The sequence below is a fragment of the Mustela nivalis genome (genome assembly GCF_964662115.1).
Source record: "Mustela nivalis genome assembly, chromosome: 14".
Classification (NCBI taxonomy): Eukaryota; Metazoa; Chordata; class Mammalia; order Carnivora; family Mustelidae; genus Mustela; species Mustela nivalis.
Window position 1 is genome coordinate 14,180,277 of NC_139033.1, and position 18,431 is coordinate 14,198,707.

At 62.9% G+C, this 18,431-nt stretch overlaps 1 protein-coding gene across 1 annotated transcript in view; it reads right to left on the minus strand.

Moving 5' to 3' along the window:
- Positions 1–2,596: 2,596 nt before the first annotated feature.
- Positions 2,597–18,431, minus strand: part of NCOR2 (nuclear receptor corepressor 2) — a 207,269-nt gene continuing 191,434 nt past the window's right edge. Inside the window, 16 exon segments of the mRNA XM_082698599.1 lie at positions 2,597–3,758; positions 4,340–4,519; positions 5,538–5,759; positions 8,582–8,635; positions 9,409–9,554; positions 10,187–10,336; positions 11,165–11,358; positions 11,842–11,987; positions 12,126–12,155; positions 12,158–12,271; positions 13,429–13,856; positions 15,828–16,026; positions 16,122–16,271; positions 16,422–16,571; positions 17,193–17,444; positions 17,961–18,182. Of these exon segments, the coding sequence (XP_082554725.1) occupies positions 3,577–3,758; positions 4,340–4,519; positions 5,538–5,759; positions 8,582–8,635; positions 9,409–9,554; positions 10,187–10,336; positions 11,165–11,358; positions 11,842–11,987; positions 12,126–12,155; positions 12,158–12,271; positions 13,429–13,856; positions 15,828–16,026; positions 16,122–16,271; positions 16,422–16,571; positions 17,193–17,444; positions 17,961–18,182 (2,819 nt within the window). The 3' untranslated portion in view covers positions 2,597–3,576.

The following is an 18,431-nucleotide window of genomic DNA, read 5'->3' on the forward strand; positions in this document are numbered from 1 at the left end:
CCCTGTGGGTGGCAGCTCTCCAGGCCGGGTCTCCTTCTACCATGTGTGCCCCGACTGGAGGCCTCCTGGCTAGATGGAGGAACTAGGTTCTCAATGAGGATCAAGCTCTAACCTTGGGCATCACCCCCCGCCCCAACCGCCACCATCCTAAGGGCTGCAGACCACTCCATCAGAAATACTAGGGCTGATTCTCAGATTCTCAAGCCAAATCCTAGACCTACAGATTCATATTCATATTCTCTAAGCGGGGCCCGGGAATGTGGAGTTAGCCAACTTCCCAATGTCCTAAGACACGTGGACCTTTGCCAACAACCGCCCTTCACTTAACAGATCACATGCCCTTCACTTTAGAGACCACATGCTGGTTTTCTGTTGGATCTGCTCTTCACAGAGTCCGTTCAGCCCAACACCATCACAAGGAGAGCTCAGTCAGCGACAGGGCAGCAGTGGAAGACTTGAGGGGGTCTGTCTGATCCGGGACGTGGGTAGCTTGCAGTGTGTTATCAGAGACTCAGAGGAGAGAGATGGTGAGGTAGAAGTTCTTAGAAGAGGCACTATCCCAGCTGGGTTTTGATGTATGTGTAGGAGTTTTCCAGGGAGATAAACATCTGGGGAACAGCATAGACCTCGGTTTCAAAGATGGAGACGTGAGAAGAGCAAATAGGACAGGGATGGAATGAACTCTTTGGGAGTTGTGGACTGGTTGGTCGAGGCTGGAACATAGGGTGGACGTGAGCTCTCCCTACAACTGCAAACACCCCCGTGCTGGGTCAGGGCCACTGGCCCGCAGAGGAAGACAGACAGAGGTGCTAGATGGTGTCAGCCCTGAGGCCACGGAGACGGGGGCCTGGTGGAAAGGACCACGTGGGCTGAAACTTGGGCCCCACTTCAGATCAGTCTGGTCTAACTGTGGCTGAGGGAGGTGCCACGGATCCTGGGTGGCACCAGCATGTGTGGCCCAACCCTGGTGGCTGGTGTGACCAAAAGAGCCTCCCCATCCTGGAGTCCAGATGGGGGGCTGGCCTACACCCCTGGTGGAGGGAGGCCACAGCCAGGACAGTGCCCTTTGCTGGCCCGACACTGCCACCTGCCTGCCGGCCCCAGTACTTCAGCCCAGGGGCCTGGCCTGATGCATCGGCCTGTGAGCCGGCTGCCTGGGCCACGCAAGGCCCCTCTCTGGGTATTTGGAGGCGTCTGTCCCTCGGTGGGCCAAGGCGCCAGCACCCCAGGCCGAGAGGCTGAGGGACAGGGTGGATTCCAGAACCATGACCGCCAGGCTTAGGTTACCTCCAGATCTTGTGAGCTTCCCTTTAGATCTAGACCCCCACGAGGGGCAGAGAGCCCACCTCCCGAACTCAGAGCTCCCAAGGGGTCCAAGGTCCCAGAGAGCCAGGGCCGCCCCCAAGAGCAGACCCCGGACTGGGCATGGCAGTTGGAGGCCTTCCAACAGGCCTTCCGCACACCGGGCAGGCTCTCTGCAGATGGGGCCTGAGAGGGACCCAAGTTCATGGCCCCTCCGCCACAAGGAGGGGCAACCCTGGCTCTGCTGGGCTGGAGGTTCTCGGACTTCTGCTTCAGGAGCGGGTGGGCACGGAAGTCCACATTCAGGCCAGCGACCGACAGCTGGCTATTTGGCTCTTGGCTGCAGGGGGCCCTGAGGCCAGGCCAGAGCAGGGGGCAGGAACCCTGACAGGGAAGCTGTCCCCAGGCACCCCTGAGGGCCCGCAGCACACACCCACACACGTGCCGGGCCTGCAGACAGGACGGTGGGCGGAGGGACTCCTGACCATCCCCTAGAGTCAGGCACCCAGCCGGGCAGTGCGGGCTGACATTCACACCCGTGACCCAGGACCGTGCGAGAGTCTGGAGGACACGGCACAGGTCGTGGTGAGAGATGAAGTGGCCATCGGTGAGGGGTCGCAGTGAGGCTGTCGGCGCCCAGAGCCAACCCAAGAACAGCTTCTGTCTGTGGCCAAGGACCTCGGCCTCTCTGACACCCAGGTTCTGCTTGTAAGGAACGCGAATGGCGAAGCGCGGGGCGCCTTTCCGCCAAGACTGCGGGAAGCTGCACCGGGACGGCTGTTCCAAGACCCAGGCAGGTGCGGCTTGTTCTCTCTTCTGCCTCGATTCAAAGCGAGCAGAGCGGCAAAGGGTCTCTTTCTGAACACAACGTTGGCAGGAGTGGAAGGAAAAGTGCTCAACGATTATGAGTTGGCGGTGACTGTCTTGCACAGGACCGTGATGCTCTCTCCGTGGGTGTGAAGGCGGGAAACCCTCCCCAGGGGCTTGAATACGCAACACCTGTCCCCCTCCAGATGTGCATGTCAGAAGCCCGAACCAGGTGTGCCACTCTATACCGTCCGCTCACGGGCACGAACATCGGATACTCCCGCCGTGGGTGTGACTGTCCCTCATGGTCCCTCATGGAGACCTTCTTACTGCGGCCGGAAGTCCTCGCCTGCAGGGGGACACGTCTGGGGCGTTTCGGGGGGGATATTCCCTTGCCCCTCCGGGTTGCACTCCCGCTGTCCCCCGAGGCCCCAGTCGCCTGCCCTCCGGGCTGCCCAGGCTGAGGGAGAAAAGCAGCCTTGGTAACTTGAGTATAATTCGCTTTTTAATGAGAACAACGTGTGTAAATGACAGAATGCCCCCGCCGTGCGCAGATGGCGGTCACAGAGTACCCATCAAATTCATTCTGCCCAAGGAAGGGAGGGAGGGAGGGGGTGCTCGCGAGCCACAGCCCCGCCCCCCTCAGTCCTGCGGATGATGGGGTCACTGCCTGGCGGCCTGCACACACCTTTTGAACGGTAAGCAGAGATCGAAAGCACAGCAGCAATAACACTGGGTAAAGTCCTTCCTTGCGTAAAACATCTGAATTAATTCATTGAAGGTATCAAAAATATACCCTGTAAACCAATACATCATTTACACCTGCCTTTCCTTCCCACCGCTGCGGCAGCGCCGTGTGAGACAAACAGTCCAGTTCCTCGGAGCGTCTGCTCGCCCCAGACCGCACCCGGCCCTTTCGCCCGCCCATCCGGCCCAGCTGGGTTTCCAGCAGTCTTGTTGACTGGGGCAGTCCGTGGAGACCAAGACGAGAGCGCTGGGGGCTGGACAGGGCCCGCGTCCGTCTGTCCAGAGCGAGAAGCGGAATGGGGACGGAGGGAGGGTGCGGGGAGCTGCTAGCTCAGTTTCGACTTTGGTTCCAAATGTGTTAAGGGGGGAGGCAGTGGCGTGGGAGGTGCGTGGCCATCCTGCTTTGGGTCCCTGGCCGCCCCGGCTGCGTGCGTGTGGCCGCCACACACCGCCGCGCCCCCTCCCCGGCCCCTCCCCACCCGAGCACCAGGTAAACATCCCCTGAGTAAGGTCACTGCACAGGACCAGCCCGGGGCGGGAGTCGTAGTTAAGGCTTTAGACAGGCGAGGATGCCGGCTCTGGACGGACGGACGGATGGGCGCGCAGGCAGACTCGGGGGCTCCTTCCTCGGTGGGGGGAGTCGGTGGCCGCCCCGCTCCTTGCCCGGCCGCTCTGGCCACTTGCTGGGCCCTGGCGCCGCCCCCCACCCCGTTCTGACAGTCACTCGCTGTCGGAGAGCGTCTCGTACTGCGAGCAGAGCAGCGGCTTGGGCTCCTCGTCCCAGGCATGGTGGGGCCCGGCGAGGGGCCCGCTGCCCGCGGGGAGGCCCGGTGGGGGCGGGGAGGCCATGGCACCCGCCTGCAGCCGCATGATCAGGGGGTTGTAGGGAAATGGTGTGGAACCTGCCGGAGAGACCAGGAGAGACGGTCAGAGGCCTCCGGGCCCAGCTGTCTACCACCCTGGGGACTGAGCCTGAGCCTTGTGTCTTCCCCTACCCCCAGCCTGGCACCGTCCCAATTCCTCCTAACTCCTGTGAGTTCCTCAAGACTGCCCCAGGCTCCTGGTGGCTCAGTTGGTTTCAACCCAGGTCATGATCCTGGAGTCCCGGGATCGAGTCCCGCATCGGGCCCCCTGCTCAGCAGGGAGTCTGCTTCTCTCTCTGACCCTCTCCCCTCTCTTGCTCTTTCTCTCTCACTCAAGTAAATAAATAAAATTTTTTTAAAAAACAGCAAAATACCCTTGCTCGTCTCTGCTCACGGATACCGTGCTCTGGCCACCTGGGGCCTAGACCCGTAGGGGGTCTCCTTGCCTCTCCGCCCAGGGCTCTCCTGAACCTACATCAGTTCTCTCAGACGAGGCCAGACCACACACCCGGCACACAGTAGGTGCTCAGGCAGCCCCCACCCCCTGCCCCGGCCCCCGAGCCCCAGTGCACCTGGCAGGCTGATAGCCAGCAAGACACCCCCGCCCCCCCGACACCCACCTGCAGACGAAGGCCGGTCCTCCCACACGCGGTTGGTGAGCGGCGTCCGGCGGTTACAGTCCCCCTCCGAGTGCACTGAGGAGACCGAGGGTGGCCGGTCCCCAGACGCCAGGCCCGGGGCCGGGGACTTGGCTTTTCGGCTGCTGGGTCTGCCAGAGACTTTGGCCTTCCCGCCACCACCTGCAGGGAAAGGGCCCCGTTGGACGGTGAAGACAGCACGCGCACGGTGAGAGCGGGGTGGGTGCGGCCCGGGCTGCCTGCCTCCTGGGCCCCCGCCGAGGGCCATGACAGCAGCTCAGCCCTGCCGGGATGCCGAGGAGGTCGACCAGATGGACAGGTCCAGCCCTGGGCCTGATTCTGGACGTGGGTTTCTACGAGGGGAGTGGCCTGAGCTACTTTCAAAGACCCCTCAGGCTGCCCTGAGGCCCGCCTACCCACCCATGGGCCGAGACCCTGAGCATGAAGCCTTGGGGCTCTGGCTTGACCCTGACCATTGTCCCAGGACTATGATCCGGCTGGGAAGCCTGAGCCCTCTGCAGAGAAGCCAGGACCCGCGAGGCCAGGCCTAGGCTCCCACTAAGTCCAGAAACTTCCTGGGACCAGACTGTCTAGGTCAGACAAATGGGCCCGAGGTCTCCGTGCTCAGACATGCAGAGCACGGACCGGGGAACTGCGGCAGAGAGGGGGCTGGCCCCTCTGCTTTCCCTGACTCCTCGGACTTTGAGGCTCACACACAGACACGGTGTCCTCCCCATCAGGTCCCAGGCCAGCCAAGGTCCCACACGACGGCCCCCGCAGATGTGGGCCCCACAGGCCTGGCTGCCGGGAAGGGACCCCCTGATCCACACAGAGGTGGGTCCTCACGCTAGCCTGATCTCCTCCAAGGAGACATGCAGCCGGCCCAGACCAGGGCCTCCCGGGGGACCTGTGTCCAGCAGGGGAGGAAGGCAGTGAGTGTTTTTAGAAAAGCAGCAGCTCCTTTGTACCTAGTGGGCAAGGGGAGGGCCGGGGCCGCGCCCGCCCCGATGGGGAGAGCCGACTCCAGACCCACGCCAAACACGCACAAAAATAAAGTCACAAGCTCCAAAGCTGGAGGGGGTCGGTCAGAGGAACGCGGAGGCACAAGATTAAGGACACTGGGGTGGGGACAGACGGGGCGGGCGGGGCTGGAGGACCGAGGCGGGGGAGGCCTGCAGACCTGGCGAGGTGAGTGCGTGTTCGCTCCGTCCGTCAGCAGCGGTTATGGGTATAGTGGCGGGCAGGCTGGCACTGGCAGTCAGAGGGTTAAAAGCATTGGCGCTGAGCGGGGGCTCCTCCCACTGATCATATTTACCCATGAGCGCCTTTCTAATAATGGCCTCCAGCCCCATGTTGGTGCTGGTATGCTCCTGCACCGCCTGGCTTCTGCAGGTCATGAGGCCTGGGAGAGAGACACACACACAGGGGCCAGGAGGGGCCGGGGGGACAACAGGGGGAGGGAGAGAGAAGCCGGGGGAGGGGAGGAGAAGAGAGAATACACAGTGAGCACATTTCGGCAAAGCAACATGTTTCTTCATTTCCCTGTCCTCCCCCTTACTCTCCTGCGGCTTGCTGACGGGGCGGGGCGGGGGCCCCCTCGGACTCAGGCCCTGGGGTGTGGGGGGCTGGGGGGCGAGACGACCACTCTCCATGTCTCTCCGGCTCTGCCCGCGGGGAACTCAGAAGCCTCCCCCGCAACGCCCCAGCCCCGGCCCCCGGCCCCGCAATCCCAGCTGGGGCTACTCCTCTCTAAAAATTCCAAATGGCCTTGAAGAGGGAGTCGGGAAAAAGAAAGAGAGAGAGAGAGAGAGTGTGTGTGTGTGTGTGTGTGTGTGTGTGTGTGTCGGGGGCGGAAGTCAGAGGAGGGGACGCCCTGTTTGGGGAGACACAGCTGGGAAACCAGGTTCAAGCCAGAGCTCCGTCCTGGGCATGGGTCCCCGGGGCTGGTGGGGGCTGAGGAAGAGACTCTGGGAGGGAACGGGACCCCCATGAGGTCTAGGGCCCTCAGCCCCCGCAGCCCCCCGTGCCCCCCCACTCCCCACTCTGGGCCTAACTCTCCTGCCCCAGCCTCTCCCCCGCCCGGGAGCCGCGAGGAGAGAGAGGTGCAGAGACGGGACGGTGAGGTGGGGGTCATAGCCATGCAGTTACGGTGCGTGCGGGGGGACAGGGCAGAGCTAGAGACACTCGCGTGACCGCCCCCAGCCCGGCCACCTCTTCGCCGAGCAGCCAAATTCACAGACTGGTCCCCGGCAGACGCCTGCAGACCCCCGCTACATCACAGCCACGTGAATTCACCCCTTTTCATCCCCCAAGGGTTTCTGTCCCTTTTTCGTTTTCTTGGGGATCCTTCTGCGAACTCTGGCAGACCCGGGGACGCGTCTCTTCTCTACATTTTTGCTAAACCAGACTTGGCCCACAAAGCTCAAGCCCCCTCTGCCTGCCGTCCTCAGGCAACGTGTGCACGGATTTTCAGAACTGCGCCCCAGGGGTGCAGGAATAGCGGGGGGGCTGGCGGGCGGGGCTCCCTGTCCCTGCCCTGGTTCGTCCGTGAACTCCACGGGCGGGCGGCTTCTCCGTGGTTGGAAACCACATTTCTGGCACATTCTGGGCAACCGTGTGCTCCCAGCGTTGTTTTTCTTTTCTTCCTTGTAGCTTCAAACTTGGTCACAGCCAGGGACACACTCTCGCCACCTTTGGAGGTGTGTCTTGGCCACTTTTCACCGGCACTTCAAACAAAATAAATAAAAAGAGGAAAAAAAGAAAGCCATGTCTCTCAAGAAGAAGTAGTATTTCCAGCAGGGGTGAGCACTGGCGGGGAAAAAAAAAAAAAAGCACTTGTGCTCCTCCACACAAAGAAAACAGTGCGGAGTGGAAACTATGACGTGACGGGGACAGGCCGTGGCGGTTTCTTGGTAGACCAGCATCTAGCAATCCCAGATGTTTCTGAGCCTTCCACCCGAGGTCACGGGGGCGCGACTGGACCGGGCCAGGCGGGAAGGAAGCTTGACCGCCTCCAGTTACAAAGGCAGAGTCGGACGGGGGCTGAGCGCAGAGACCAGGACCTGGGGACGCCAGCGCGTGTGTGCCGACTGCTTACAGGGAAGCGGAACGGGATCTAGCACAGATCTTCACGGCAGCGCTGCACGAACTTCTACAGACAGATGCACCTGTGTGTCCATGGCCTGTATCACGAATGGCAACGTGCCAGAAACTTTCATTTCTAACCATGTCATTGGTTCGACCAAACTGTTTCCTCTCTGCTGAGGTCTGGGTAGACAGGCGGGCGAGCCCCGGTCGAGACCCCCACTCGGAGGCTCTGATGACCCTTTGATAAAATCCAGTGGTTGTCTTTTGCTCACCGCTTTTCCCAGGTCTTGAGGTCCCGATGGCCCCTGGGAAGGCTAGCCCGGCTGCCCTCTGCTCCTCTGGCCTTGGACCCCCCCCAAAGGCCCAGGGCACAAAGGACACAGCCCTGCAAATGACCCAGCACCCCCCCACCCCTCCCACGCAGGGCTGCCCACGGGGACCCCAGCCCCGGCTCTGCTCTGCGCTCAGTCTCTTCACACAGGAGGCCAGGCCCTGAAGCCTTCCAAGGAGCAAGAGAAACACACACTGTGGCCCCTACTGGCGGCTGGGGACCCAGCCCCGAGGGTCTCCCACATCCCAAACGTCACGGCAGGCCTGTGGGTTTTCACCCATGTCCCTATTCCAGCTCTGGCGTTCCCTCAGCTGCTTTGAATTTTTGAATAAATCAGATGTCCTCTCTGTAAAAGCGCTCACGTGGACCCCGAGAGAAACCCGCGTACAAAGCCCGCGCCCACGCTCCCCGCCCACACTCAGACCTCCACCGGAAGCCCCGGCGGGGAGCTGGTGTTTCCAGACAGTTGTGTGTGCCCCTGATTCTGTACCAAGCACACCGGGAGGCCCTGGCATGTGATTCCAACGCAGACCCCTTGCAAAGCCTCCCCAGCCTTCTGGGCGAGTCTATGTCCCCGCTGCTGGGTTTGTGGAGTCCAGAGGGAAAAACACACTTGAACTAAGAAAGGTCTCAGTCCGCAGGACTGTGGCTGGGCTGAGGTCCCGGTGACCTCCCAGGCCACACTCCCTGAGTATCCTTTCAGATTCCACACAGCAGCCCAATCTCCCCAGCGTGCAGCCAGGGGCGGGGGGGACCAGGAGAGTGGGGGTGGGGCTGGTGGCCTGGAGCCCGGGCTGGACAGTTACCTGCTCCGGTGATGGCAGGCATGTTGAAGATCTCTGTCCCGGGCTGGCCGATATCTGGAGGGGCGGGTGACAAGATTTAGGGTAAGACTTAGGGGCCCACAGGTCCCAGAAAGTCACATGCCCCTGCCCTCCCCCCGTCTAAGCAAAGTGCATCAGCGCACACAGACTCCGTAGGACGGGGGCAGGCCTGGGGAGTGTGCTTTTCTAACCAGCTTGCTGGGGCTCCCGACCTCCGGGCCCACGGACTGCACTTGGCAGGGCTCTGGAGCTAACCAGGCCAGGCTGGGGACTATCTGTAAGGTTGCGGCTCCAGCCCCGGGAAGCTTCCGAAAAGCCTCTGTGACACCCCCAGTCTCGCCGCGGCTAACGAGTCCCAGCCGGGGACTGCGGCAGGCTCCTCTGTGCTAGGATCTGTGCTGCCCGTGCTATGTGCGGGCCACCGCACTGGGCGTGGGAAGCAGAGTTAGGACTGACATCCGGTAGCCACATAAATGAGGGAAAAATCACAAATACGATGAAAAATCACAAATCAACGTGAGCTGGGGACACAAAGGGCCCTGGGGTGGGCAGGACCCCAGTCCCCAGCACCCAGTGTGGAGGCTGAACGAGAACCACTCCTGCAAGCACTCACTGTGTGCCCCCCGTGTGCCCAACACTGAGAAGCGCAGGAGGAGCCCCCAAGGGGCTCAGCGAACATGGGGTGAAGGGCCAGGGGGAGAGGTGTCGGCGGGTGCACTGGCTTTATAAAATACCCTGTGGGTTCTCGCCCGGTGTCGGCGCCCAGCCCCGTAGGGGCGCCAGCTTCCTGGGGGAGGGGCGCTGCTTACTGTACTCTGGCTCGTTCCGGTTGTGCGTGTTCAGCTTCTTATTGATCTCCTGTTTCTTGGACTTGACCATGGCAGAGTTGCTCTCGGTCAGTTTGCTGAAGAAGGCCGGAGGCTGGCTGGTGTTGCCTGGAGACTTGGAGCCCATCCTGCTGCGAAGATCAGATACCCCAGGTCAGTCTGCTCAGGGATGAGCTTGCACACCTTTGACGATGGGGCACTCATCACCTAACGGCCTTGGAAATTCAGAACGAAGCTTCTGCCCCATGCCTCCTGCCTTCACCTCTCAGACACCGTCTCCTGTCTCCTCGTCCCCTGAACCTTCTCTGTAGCTCACCTACCCACGGGCTCAGGCTGTCTCTGGAGAGCCCCAGCTGCTCTGCCGGGTCATGCTGCTCTACCGGCAGCAGCACAGCCCCTTGAAGGGCTTCAAGAACTGGGTGCGCACCCAGACCACATCTTTTCCCAAGGCTCGCGGACCTGGCTTGTTCTCTGTCCCCATCGACCCGAGTGGTCGAGCACGTTCAGCTGGTTATTGCTCAGGTCCTCCGCAGATGCTGGTGCAGGGGCCCGGCCTGAGCCGAGACACCCCAGTCCAAGGCATACGAAGCTGCCACGGAGCTCCCTCAAGCTGGGGCATCTGCTCAGCAGGCCCGAGGGATCTCGGCTGCACAGTAAACCCGTGCCAACGCCCAACAGCACAGTGGGGACCGAGGCCACGTGGGGGCGAAGGGCTTGTGTCTGGAGTGTCCGGGGGCGGGGTGGGAGGCCACAGAGGTACCTGGGCTCTGTCTGCTCCCCGTCCCGGTACAGCAGCGGGTACATGGCGCTGCGGGGATGCCCAGGCTCAGCTATGCCTTCCGGCGGGGACACGGGCTCGATAGCATCCTCGCTGCTGCCCAGGGTCGACGTCTTGCTTGGCTCAGGAGACCTGAGCGGAGAGAGGGGCCCGCTGTGGTCAGAGCTCAGCGCTCTCTCCCCCGGAACGACGCAGGGATGTGTCACTCTCTCCGCGACCCCTCCCCACCCTGCCCTGCTCTGCAGCAGAGCTCAGCTGCTCTCCCTGCGGAGGGCCCCCGAGAGCTGCTCTCCCAGGCTTGGTCGGCCACACCTTGTGGGCCACGTGTGCCCTCTGCTCTAGTTTCTTCTTGTACGACCTTCCGTCCCTGGACTGTCGCTGGACTTGGCCTGTGGGTGGCAGCGGACCCCCGCTGCTCCCGTGTGCCAGGGACCTCACTATCCCCCCCGCTGTCTTCCTGCCCTCAGGCCTCACTCACGCAGCGCCCCCCTTGAGCCAGGGACCTCCCCCAACCCCTGAGAGCTCCTGGGGGGGCCCCAGAAGTCAGTGTGCACATGTGTCTGCAGAGAGGCTGAGCACACAGCTCTGGCCGAGTCCCAGCTCTGCCCAGTCCCAGCTCTGCCTCTTGCTGGCTGTGCCCCTGGAGCTCAATGGACTCGCTTCCCCATATCTCAGTCCTTTCCTCGGTGACACGGGGACGTGGCCTGCCCTCGCTGGGCTGAGCAGAGAATCCTGGTTAACTCATGGCAAGGGCTTAGCTTGGCGTCTGGAACCCAAAGAGTGCAGTGCGCCCGTCAGCTCTCCCCCACCCGCGCTGTGGCTTGAGCAAACCGCCCCGTGCCCCTGAGCTCAGTTTCTCATCTGTGCCACAGCGGCAGGCGGCCCCGCTGCTTGCTCAGGCCCACCACGGCAGCCGTCCGACCAAGGCCTCCCGGCAGCTGAACAGCCCCCAACACTCACCTCTTGCCCCCTTCACTGTGGGGCGAGCCACGAGCCGGGGCGCCGTGGTCTGGGGGCGGGAGGTAGAGGTCACTGGGTGGGCGGCGGAGGTCTAAGACGGGGCAGCTGGCTCCAGGGAAGGAGTACAGGGGGGCGGGGAGCGGCGCGCTGAGCTGCTGTGGGTGGTGCCGCGTATAATCCTGCGTGATGACCTCCTGCAGGCCAAAGGTCGGCAGAGAGGCACAGGGTCAGGCAGCCGCCATCCCACCAGAACCTTCTGTGTGGGCAACGGCTAGGCTGAGCTTCGGGGACAGAACGGGGCTTGGTTCTTGGTGCTTTGAGATCTGCCCACAGCAGCCACAGCGTCCCCGTGGGCTCAGGTTGGTGGTCGTGGCCTGAGGTCTCACAGTGGCAGCCCTTGGGTGGGTCAGATCCCACCGGCCAGTGTACATGAGACGCGGACCACAGACTCACGCACCTGAGGCCCCACCAGCTGGATGTGGGGCGGCCACCGTGTCTGAGTCCGAGACCCCGGAACCCCCGGCATGGCTTGCCCTCATCACCCCCTACCTCCCGGGTCCAGGCCACCAGGGCTCGGTTTACCCCCCAGGACCCCCCCCCCCACCGGCTGCCACCTTCCCCAGGACCTCGGCCCGGCCCAGGTTCAAAGGTGATGAGGTCAGAGAAGGGGTAGTTACACTGATGTGCTGTGCCAGGGTGACGACCCTCTGGTGACCTTTGACCCCTGGGGTGGTCTGGAGCAGCGGGCTGGACGAGGACTGGCTCTCGGGCGGCGGCCGCAGATGCGGGAGGTGTGCAGCCTCGCCGCCGAGCTTGCTGGGGCCTGCGGGCAGAGGGGAGCAGGTCAGGCTGGGGGGAGCCTTGGTTTTCCTGCCTGCAGGAAGGGGCGATGGCAATCCCACTCTCACAGAGCTGTGGTAAACGGGGTGCACGGGGGTGCTAGGGTGGCGTGGGGCCCTACCTGGGTGCTTGTGCCTCAGGTCCCCCTCTGGCTCTTGTCGACCTCTTCGAGGTGCTTGGGGAGCCCCTTGTCGTGGGTCAGGCTGGGCGAGCTCACGGGGCTGACCGGTTCCACCCCGTCGGGGCTGTAGCTGCCGCCATGGTAACCTACAGTGGGCAAGGCCCTGGGTCAGGCCAGCGCCAGGACCTGGGGCTGGGGCCGCCCCTCCCTCCCGGTCCACCCTTCCATGCTGGCTGGGGTCCCCAAGACTGGAGGGGGGCTGTGGGCAGAGGGGGAGAGGGAGCGAGCCAGAGCAGGGCTGCCGGCTGGCCGCAGGTGGGGGTGCGAGGCAGGAGGGAGACGGAACGGTGGGGAGGGTGACAGGTGGAGGAGAAACGCAGTTGGACACACAGGCAGGCGGGCCGGGAGATGGAGACAGACCCAGGGACGGCGAGAAACACAGACCCACCCAGAGGGGGGGCATGGGGGGGGCGGGGAGAGGAGTCTCTAGGGAAGGGAATGTAGGAGTGAGATCAGTGGGGGGTGTGGCAGGCAGGGACACTTGGGTCCCGGGACCCCGCCTGGGCCACAGTCCCAGGAGCCCCCAGCCCAGGAAACGGGAGCCCAGAGCAGGGGCCAGAGATGGGAGGCAGGGGACGCTGGGCAGCAGGTCAGCAAGGGGCACCCCAAGACGCCCTCACGACCCAGGCAGGGTGCAGGGCTCGGCTCCTCCCGGAGACGCAGCCGCTTTCCGCCTCTCCCTGTCTTCTCCCAGACCGTCCGCCTCAGCGGGCGTCCTCCACAGCAGACTCACCCACGCGGCCGCAGGCCTCCGCCCGAGCCCCTCTGCAGCCCCGCTCCCTGCTCCCCAAACACAGGCGCAAAGGTTGGGAGATGGGAGGCGCAGTGGAAGTCAAAATCACAGATCCATTCATTAAAGGGAAAAAAAAAAAAAAAGCGAAAATCCAAAAAAAAAGAAATCATGATAAAACAATGTGCAAATGAGGAGAGGCCCCCGGGTCAGAGGCGGTGGGGGCGGGCGGCAGCTTGAGGAATAAAACCATCATCAGGACGTGCAATCGACGAAGACGCGTTTCAAAACGAAATACCAAAACCAACGAAAAATGAGGGGAAAAATCAAAAGCAGAGATCTGAAAATATCTTTAGGCCACAAGACGGGGTGGGTGGGCGGCGGGGCCGGAAGTCTTACCATCGCGAGGGGAGTCGTTGGCCAGCGAACCTCCTTCTCGCGGCCCTTTATCGTGAGCAATTTGACGCATGATTATCGCGTCTATGAAGGTGGCCGCTGTCAGGGTGGTCTTACCCAGAGAACGGAGCTCCAGTTCCTGGATGGAAAAGGGTTTACTTTGAGTCTTTTCCCGGTGCAGGTCCGCGGCCGAGGCGGGCGGCGCAGGCTGGTCCGGGCTGGCGTGGTGGGGTGCGAGGCTCTTTGCTGGGGTGCGGGCGATGGCCGTGTGGCTGGAGCCGGGGGGCGCCAGGGGCCGCGGCTCGGAGCCCTTGCCGGGGGAGGAGGCAGGCTCCAGCCCCGCGCGGCCGGGGGGCTTGGCCAGGAAGGCGTGGCCGGCGTCTGCGCGGGGCCGCTCTGGCCGGGCGACCCTCGGGGCCTCCTTGGGCAGCAGGACGGGCTCCATGAGGGTGGGGTAGACCCCGTCCAGGGCGCCGCCCAGCGGACAGTGGGTGGTGGGTGGCAATGTGGCGGCCGGGCGGACAGGTGAGGAGGTGGAGGTGGACCTGCGGGAGGAGAGAAGGCGGTCAAGGCGGTCGAGGGACTGCGGGAGCGGCCGCAGGGGGTGGGGAGGGGACCCAGGAGGCCGAGGTGGGGTCACTCTCCTCACACTTCGGCACCCCAATGGCTCTGCGCAGCCCAGGGATAAGCCTGTCTGCCCCGCCCGGGCTGCGAGGTCCTGCCGCCACGACCTTCGACGGCACGCGGTCACCTGCTCACTTACTCACTGTTGGCCCAAGACTTCTCATGGAACGCCAGCTAGGTGCCCGGCGCTGTTCTAGAAACCACTCTGACGCTGGGGAATATGGCAGCGAACGGACAGAAGCGCCTTACGTTCTAGCTGAGCAGACCGTATGCAAGGTCAGAGAGCAGGTGTGACTCGAAACCGAGTCGGGGTGAAGGGAAGATGCAAGCTCACGCGCTGGCAGGGGAGCCACGGGCGGCTCAGGACACGAGGGGACGAAGGAGCCACATGGAGACTGTGAACACCGGGGGCACGGGTCCTGAGAATGCTGGGGACCGGGAGCTGGGGGGTTAGAGGAGAGAGCAGCAGGGCCCGGCTCTCCCACACCAGCCGCGGGGGCCACACGGGGCTCTCTGGGATGCCTGCCAGCACTGCACCCCAGCGTGGCTGCTCTCGGGGGTCACCTGCCTCTTCCTCCAAACAGCCTTCCCTGATTGCTGGCTGGTCTAAGCCCTGAGATAAGCCCCAGAAGGGCTCGCAGGGCTGGCATCACAGTGTCCCCCACACCCAGCACAGGTTGGCCAGGAAGAAGGAACACACAAACGTACACTGCGATTCCCACAGGGTAATACAATAATCCCTGCTTCGCAGACGAAGACACGGGCGCTTGGACGCGAGCTGGCCCGACTCCAGCCCTTCGGGCCTTTCTGTCTAGCCCAGTGTCTCCGTGAGGAAGTGGCCTGCCCTTCACTGACCCTCACTCCCGCTGCCAGTGGGAAAGGCCCGACCGCCCCCTGACGGTTTCTAATCGGCTTCCCGCTGGTGTGGGGGGACAGCTGGCCTTCACGCACCAGCAGTAACCGTGCTCTAAGCGGCCAGGTGCCTCTGCTTCGTGTAACTGCTGTGTATCTGAGTCGGGGAGGCACAGCCGATGCTTTTGGGAAACAAGGTTGTCACCTTCCTTACCGGGAATTGTCGTTGAGTGGTGGGCAGGCCTTAGAGCAGCCCAATGCGGGGAGGGTACTTGTATGAACGGAAACTTCACCTTGGAGGAAGCAGCACCTGCCTCCGAACAGGACCCCCGCAGGGAGCGCCCTCCCCCGCATTAGGCAGCTCTGCCCCTGCACTGGGGGGAGGATGTCACCGGAGGGGACTTGGGCCCCTTGTGAAAGTGGACTGTGGGAGGCACACAGGGGACACGTAGACCCTCTCCCATCTTAAAAGATCCCTTAGGTTTTGTCCAGGGAAGATGGACACCACCTCCTCCCTGCAGGGCCCTCCTGAAGTCGGGGAGGACCAGAAAGAGTCTCTCCCCACAGTCCTCCCTTGTCTGTCCCTCTGCTCTCCAGGGACTCTATGCTTGAACCCAACAACCTAACACCTACTCATCCACCCCCCCCAACCTGCTATCCATCCACCCCCTCATCGAGGGAGGGGGTCACCTGACCCACACAGACACCCACCCAGTCCCCCACGGTCATGTTCACCCACCCTCCTACCCGCTGGCCCAGCCCAGCCGCCGTCCACACACCACCCACCCACCACCCGACAGGCACCCACTCAAGAATCCACGGATCTCCCCACCTCCCCCTCCTTCTAACCCAATCTCCCATATACCTGCCCATTCACTCCCCCCGCCCACCCACGCATCTACTCCTCCGCACCCCCACCGGCGCTCCAGCCCACGTGCAACCGCCGGCTTCCGCCCGACACCCGCTACCATTCACCTCCCGATTCATCGATCCATCTGCGCCCCCCCGCCGCCCCCCCACCTTGTGCCAACCTGGCCCACCTCAGGACCGTGGGCGTGCTGGGCTCCACGGACGTGACGATGCCCTTCATGCCCGTGTTGTGCAGCACACTGGGTCTCTGCTGGATGGCGTCCTGGGTCCGGGGCGAGATGGGCGAGTGCTGGTGGGAGTGGGAGTGGGAGGCCGGGCGGCTGCTGCTGCTGCCTCCGCTGCCGCTGCCGCCGCTGCTCTGCTCTGTACCTGGTGGGGACAAGCTGCGGCGTCAGGGGGGGCCTCAGACGGCCCGCGAGGACCCCCCCCCCCCGAGGCCGGGGCGGGGCTGTCGCACGCCTTACCGGGTCTCCAGATGGGCGCGTGCTCCACCGTGGTGGCGGACGTGAGGACAGACTTCTCGCGCTCCCGTTCACGCTCCCGCTCGCGGTCCCGCTCCCGCTCCCGCTCGGACGAGGAGGTGGCCGAGGCTTTCGTCAAGTGAGTGGGACCCCCTGGCAACCCAAAGTCCTGTGATTCAGTCTGGCGTTCCGGGAGGGCCCGGACTCGTCCGCCGGGGTGGACAGAGGGCCCCCGGCTACCTTCCTCCGTTGCCAGGGCCCCAAAGCAGGGCCCCAAAGCCGGGGTGGGGGGCAGGGCGTTACCTGGGGAGAGCGGGGAGCTGCTGAGCCGGCTGCTGAAGTGCTGGGGTGCTGTGGGGAGGTAGGCGAGGCGGTCCATGGCGGGGGCGGGCGCGCCTGGTGCTGGAGGCACCAGCACGGGGAGGTGTGGCACTTGGGACAGGTCGATGATGCCTGGCAGAGAAGGCGGGGGTGGGGGTTGCAGGAGGGGCAGGAAGGGCCTGAATGCCAGGCTCCTGCAGCACCACCTCCCCTTGGTTCCCAAAGCCCAAGAGCGCTGTGTCCCGCAGCTGATGTCGCTGCGTCCCCTTGGCACGTCCTTCTTGCCCTTCCGGACTCTCACCCCATACGATCAGTTCCCGCATTCAGTCCCCCCCGTCTGAAACACCTCGCACGACTGGTTCTTCCAAATGGACCCTAACTGGTACTTGGTTGTTCCAGAGGAGCATTCCAGAAGTTTCCAGAGGACTTAAATGTACTTACAAAGCAACCACAGGCTGTTTGCAAGTCAAGGGACCAGAAATACAAGCAGCCTCCTATTTCGATCATTTTTTTTTTTTAAATAGTGCCAAGGACCGCATAGGCGGAGTTCACATAGACCGGTATGCACATACCACTCTCCACCACCTGCCAGGTCTATGTGTGCTTGGGGTGGTCACACCACCCAGACCCCTAAAGGGGCCACACCACATGGCCTCGGGCCATACTCCTGTGTCCTGTGTGCCGCCGAGCGGCCCGGGCAGATGAGCACTAGGGCCGAGTGTGGATGGGGAGGGTCCGCCTAGCTGCACCCACCTCGAGGGCCGGCGGCATAGTTGAGGGCCAGTGAGGACTCGCGGGGCGACAGGCCCCGCAGCATGTCTGCTCGCTGGGCCATGGCGGTGGCCGCGTTGTGGTGCATCTGCTGCGAGGTGATGTAATCGTTGATGATTGTCTGGCGGTTCTCCAGCGCGGCCGTGTCGGGGTAGCCGCGGATGAGGTACGGCGGGTACAGGTGCGGGTAGGTGGGGTTGGGTGCCAGGTGTCGGGGCAGGTAATAGGCAGCAGCTGCAGTGAGGAGAGGGGCGAGGTCAGATGGCCTCCCAGCGCCTACCCCAACGGCTTCTCCCAAAATAACCCCCAAACCCAGAATTGAGGGCCTGGACATGGAAAAGGTCTTGCTCCCCAAAACACATGGGGTACCTTTTACTGATAATGTAGTTCAGATCGAAGTTCCCCCAAACCAAGGGCATCTAAAATGTTAAGTCACTAAGATACCTATAGGATGCATCCAACACTTCAGCCTTTTTTGGGGATATATTTATAATTTCAAAGGCACTGATAAGTCCTGCAGGGAAAGACGACCACTGGAAAATATTTAATCCCATGCGTCCCTCAGACTCCTATGAGAACACCTGTTCTAACCTGAACCGTTCACATGACTGCCTTACTGGGTCTCTCCACCTCGATGCCTCCGTATCCCCCATCTAGCAGAGCTGAGTTAATGCCTGAGGAGTCCCTGGGCTGACAGGAACAAAGCCCCTCATGCCCTGCTGTGGGATTCTATGGGCCCAGGACAATCACCTGCATCAAGAGGGATTCCACGGGGTATGGAGGCGGGATCGAAGGCCAGCGGGATGTGGCCGCGGTACAGGTCCACACCACTCACGCCCCGAAGCAGGTGCTCGTAGGGCGAGATGGGGTGGGGGTGGTGCTCAGGCACGGCGCTGTGGGGGGACTTGGCAATCTCACGGGGCGTCGACGTCAGCTTTCGGTCCTGGGATGTCTTGCTAGATGAGAGGCTGCCTGTGGGGACGGGCCAAGGGGGGTAAGCATCGGAGCCCTGTGCCAGGGCTGTCCTAGCTCTCCGCATGGGGGCCGCCGAGGCCAGCGTTAATGGGAGGCCATTGAGGGTGGGCTGTCTGGGATCCGGAGACCAGGACTCCTTTCACCTGTTCCTCGGTCTCAGCTCCTGTGTTCTGTCATTTACTCATATGCTTCTGTGTTTTTGTTCTTTAAAAGAATTCACTCATTCATGCTCTCATTTTTTCCCTT